Genomic DNA, 5,135 nt, shown 5'->3' on the forward strand with positions numbered 1-5,135 from the left:
ATAAACTAAGCTCCTTGCTGACATCACAAATTATCTTTATAGTTTAGGGAAGAAGATCACATTTAACATCTCTTACCATACAATCAGCAGTCAAATACCATGAATTCAAATACATTTTTTGTTTTTTTTTCAAATAATAGTCATCATTGTGTACATTTCATAGTCTCAAGACTGTTCTTGCTATATCATAATTTAGTTCATGTTAATGTTAAAGTAAATTGAGTTTGATCCTGTTACACACCTCTGTAGTGTGGTTTTTAAAGGCTCTTGGATGTCCATACAAGGGTGGTGTTTGGATGTTTGGTTATTTATACAGATTAATAAACTATCAAATGTATTATGCTACTAATAGCCGTACAAACCACTGGTTTCTAAATAGAATTTGTTCAGTTTAAAACTTGTTCCTGTTAACGTGAAAGTAAATGGAGTTTGACTCTGAAGCAAACCCCTGTAGTGTGTTATGTATAAGCATGAGTATGATGAACAGCAGTCTCGTTGCTGTTTCTCATTGGATGGGTCATTGTGGTAGTGATGATACTCGGCAGCAGGAAGAACTTCCCGGACTCAGCGCTTTGTTAAAATGACCTCGGTGGAAAGCTTTAGTTTCTACTATCTTTGGCTACTGAAGATGTATCCTTTCTTCTGATGTGCATATTATATCAGTAAACTCCTTCCTCTACACAAGGCTGGGCTATAAGAACACTATATTTGGCAGCTCCAGCAACACAAGATCTATCTTATTTGTGGTCTGAAGACGTCCCAACTGCATCACAAAGTTTCACTGTTTTCTCACGAGGCAGCACTTTTTATGTCCATTCATTCACCGGCAGAGTTTATAGAACGCAGGTTTCTTTTTGCTTGTAAATACGAACCTCATTATCATTTGTGTCAAAATTCGGTATCTTTTGAGTTCCTTTACTTCTGAATCCAGATTTATTTTCCAGTGACAAGTTTAAACAAATGTAAATCAGGGAGTCAATGGTTCTGGACTCTAAGAGCTGGAACTTCTTACTGCTCAAGATTCAATCTTTACCTAACACTCAACCTTTCAGAAACCTATTCAGAACTAAACTTTTCAACAGCTCTCTCTCCCATCAATAATTTCGCCATCATGCACGGATTCTGTCCTTTCACCAGTTAGGAGTTGGCTGGGTGATTCTCTGTAAATAAGAAACATCTAAAATATATTCATGTACAATTAATCTCATTGTGAATCATTTACAGTCAGTGGTGAGCCAGCAAATTTCCCAAGAGTCCAGCTTGATATTGGACACCTCTGGGGATGTGCTGCTATAGTTGGTGCTTTAACAGATGCATCTGATGATCAAAATGAGCATAATTTCTTCCCACGTCAGGGCTTCGGAGGTAAACGTTGTGCACTGCAAGCATTAACTCTCAGAGTTACAGGTCACATTTTCCTACTTTGACTTCTTGTGCCTTTGGACGTTGTTCTCTAGCTGCTGTCATTGAACCAGTTGTTGTACAAAATGGGCAAACACCAAAACCAGCAACAAATATTCTCCAGTCTGTGCTTGTTAAACTTATTCAAGCATGTTGTGTTTATAGGTTTTATCACTAATCCCTGTATTTAGCTGAAAACACTTTCCACAACTACTTCCAAATCCACTGCAATGGTATGGTTTCTCCCCTGTATGTGTTTGCTGATGTCTTCGTAGTATTGATAATCGAATAAAGCTCCTCCCACATTCAGTGTACTTGAAGGACTCCCCCCCCCCCCCCAAGTGTGTTCGCTGCTGGTTTCTTAATGTTGAATGGTCACTAACACGACTTCCACATTCACTGCCGTGGTAGGGTCTTTCACCTGTGTGTATTCGTTGATGTCTTTGTAGGTCTGATAATTGACTAAAGCACTTCACGCACTCACTGCACTTGAATGGCTTTTCCACATTGTGTATTCACTGATGATTCCTTAATTTTAAAGATTCCTTAAAACTACTTCCACATTCACAACAATGGAATGGTTTCTCCCCTGTGTGCACTCGCTGATGTATTTTGAGGTGTGATAAACGACTGAAGTTCTTCACACATTCACTGGTTTCTCCACTGTGTGTGTTCGCTGATGTTTTCGTAGAATTGATAATTGACTAAAGCTCTTCATGCATTCATTGCATTGGTATGGTTTTTCCCCTGTGTGTGTTCGCTGATGTATTTGGAGGTTCGATATCTGACTGAATCTCTTCACACATTCACTGCAATGGAATGGCTTTTCTCCTGTGTGTGTTCGCTGATGAATCCTGAGAGTTGAGGAACAACTAAAACTACTTCCACATTCATTGCAATGGTACGGTTTTTCCCCAGTGTGTGTTCGAATATGTTTTTGTAGGTCTGATGGCCTACTAAAGCTCTTTACACATTCATTGCACTGGAATGGCTTTTCCCCAGTGTGTGTTCGCTGATGACTCCTGAGATTGGAGGAATCACTAAAACTACTTCCACATTCATAGCACTGGAATGGCTTTTCACCAGTGTGTGTTCGCTGATGACTCCTGAGATTTGAGGAATCTTTAAAACTACTTCCACATTCATTGCAATGGTACGGTTTTTCCCCAGTGTGTGTTCGAATATGTTTTTGTAGGCCTGATGACCTACTAAAGCTCTTTACACATTCATTGCACTGGAATGGCTTTTCCCCAGTGTGTGTTCGCTGATGACTCCTGAGATTGGAGGAATCACTAAAACTACTTCCACATTCATAGCACTGGAATGGCTTTTCACCAGTGTGTGTTCGCTGATGACTCCTGAGATTTGAGGAATCTTTAAAACTACTTCCACATTCATTGCAATGGTACGGTTTTTCCCCAGTGTGTGTTCGAATATGTTTTTGTAGGCCTGATGACCTACTAAAGCTTTTTACACATTCATTGCACTGGAATGGCTTTTCCCCAGTGTGTGTTCGCTGATGACTCCTGAGAGTTGAGGAATCACTAAAACTACTTCCACATTCATTGCAGTGGTATGGTTTTCCCCCAGTGTGTGTTCGCTGATATGATTGGAGAGTTGATAACTGACTAAAGCTCTTTACACATTCATTGCACTGGAATGGCTTTTCCCCAGTGTGTGTTCGCTGATGACTCCTGAGAGTTGAGGAATCACTAAAACTACTTCCACATTCACTGCACTGGAATGGTTTTTCCCCTGTGTGTGTTCGTTTATGTACTTGGAGGACTAATAACTGACTGAATTTCTTCGCACATTCATTGCAATGGTATGATTTTTCCCCTGTGTGTGTCCACTGATTATCTTTTAGGAGTGTTAACTGACTAAAGTTCTTCATACATTCATTGCAATTGCACATTGCTTCTCCTGTGTGTGTTTGCTTATGGTTCTTTAGTAGCGATGACAAATTAAAGCTCTTGCTGCATATGTATGATTTTTCTTTCTTGGTTAGTGTCTGTGGGTCAAGTTTATAATTGTCTGCATCCCATGAGTGCGTTTCCTGAGGAGCTAACATGGTTGATAAAGCACTTGTGTTATTCTCACATTCCTGGTGTGTGTGTGGTATTTTGGGATGGTTGATTTCAGATTTCACAATGAAATACAAGACTCGCCAGCTACATATATTATTATTTTGGCAAGTTAAGCTTCTTTGTAGGTGGGTATGTCTTTAGATTGCATAATAGTTTTCTGTGTTACAGGTAAAAATTAGTCTTCCTTCTGGTCGATGCAAATTAGCACAGTCTGTTGTAGATCAAGGACCCTCTCTTTCTATTACCCTTCAGTTGTCTGGCTCCACTCCCTTGTGCTTTTCTCGTGCTCATGTGGTTTGGCCAGAAAGAGTTTATAATACACCTAGCACGCTGAATGGTGGTCTGCCATCATTACAGGAAGCAGATCAATGCTGTATCCACCTCATACCGAACACATGATCAAAGCTGGTGGTGGAGGCCTGTTTATACAGGAGGTGGTTTGTCAGTGTTGTTGCCTTAATTTTCTAGAGTTTATTTCTTAGTCCTGTTGCGTGCATCCACTGATATGCTCTTGACTGCTTCTTCCAGGATCTATCAGTTTATGTTCAGGATCCTCAGTTTCTTTTTTCTAACCACTTTTTTCAGAATTGCACGATTACTGTCATTATTCACGATCATTTGTGCATTCAAGGCAGGTTTCCTATTGGATGTAAAGAGATTTAAAATCACTAAATGGAAATGTAAGAGAATGTGAATACACAATATTTAACTAGTTGTAAAAGATATCTCTTCTTTACCATTTATGAAAGTTAACACGAGATATTTCACCATACACAGATATTTACCTAAATCTTTCATTGAACATGTCACTCTTACTTACTTCAGAAAAGGAGGTGATTTTCCAGTGTTCACAGAGTAACTTAGTACAGAAAGAGCACACATGGAGTGCCCGTTCGCTAGAGGTACAGCTTTAGGAAGATGCAACATGGGCAAGATTTTATTTAAACAAGAAGGGATTGTGGAAAAAGAGATGGATCAGGATGTGCTGCTGTCACTTCAGCTTCAGGAAGTGTATAACAACGGTAACCCTTTCAAGAACCATAACACAAAGAAAACTCTTCAGGAAGTATATAATAAAGGTAACGCTCCAGGAAGTGTATAGGAAATGAAGCTCCATTCACTCTTCTTGACAGTACTTTCCTGTTCACACTCGAGCAGCTGAAGTTCCAACTCCTGTCTTTTCTTTTCTGTTTGTTAAGTTATCTTTGCCACTTTCCAAGGGATTGTTCAAGCATTTGTGGGAAGATTGCAGCATTGATTATAGAGATTCCATCACAACCTGTAATATACCTGTGATATCTCTGCTGTCAATACATGTCTGCTTTTTGTCTCTTTCTACCTTACCATGGCATCTGACTTAATGTTTTCCGTTTGGTGCCAGCATGCTACTCTGTGGGTGGATGGAGCGTTGGCAGAGTGGGATAAGATGTCGGTTGCAGGTGCGTGCAGCATTTACACCTTTGGGCATTTCTTGAAATCAGCTTCACCTTACTCCCTGTTCATCGCCTTCCATACTCCCTTGTGTCTGCGTACTCGCTCCACAGGGTTCACTCACAGCTAAAGTAGAGGAGTGACTCGATGCACACAGCAGACATCAGGTAATGATCTGATAGACAAACGGCCATGCTTGGCAGTACCAGGATCACA

At 40.1% G+C, this 5,135-nt stretch overlaps 1 protein-coding gene across 1 annotated transcript; it reads right to left on the reverse strand.

Annotated features, from left to right (window-relative positions):
* Nucleotides 1-1,748: 1,748 nt before the first annotated feature.
* On the reverse strand, nt 1,749-3,719 carry LOC147736782 (uncharacterized). The gene has a single exon (XM_086953494.1). The coding sequence runs from the start codon at nt 3,470-3,472 to the stop codon at nt 2,042-2,044; it is 1,431 nt and encodes a 476-aa protein (XP_086809620.1). The 5' UTR covers nt 3,473-3,719; the 3' UTR covers nt 1,749-2,041.
* Between the last annotated feature and the right edge of the window lie 1,416 nt (nt 3,720-5,135).

Source organism: Lissotriton vulgaris, chromosome 1_2 (genome assembly GCF_964263255.1).
Source record: "Lissotriton vulgaris chromosome 1_2, aLisVul1.2, whole genome shotgun sequence".
NCBI classification, from domain to species: domain Eukaryota; kingdom Metazoa; phylum Chordata; class Amphibia; order Caudata; family Salamandridae; genus Lissotriton; species Lissotriton vulgaris.

Excerpts from the sequence above, each read along its gene's own strand:
- LOC147736782 (XM_086953494.1), bottom strand. The coding sequence starts at position 3,472 with ATGTTAGCTCCTCAGGAAACGCACTCATGGGATGCAGACAATTATAAA.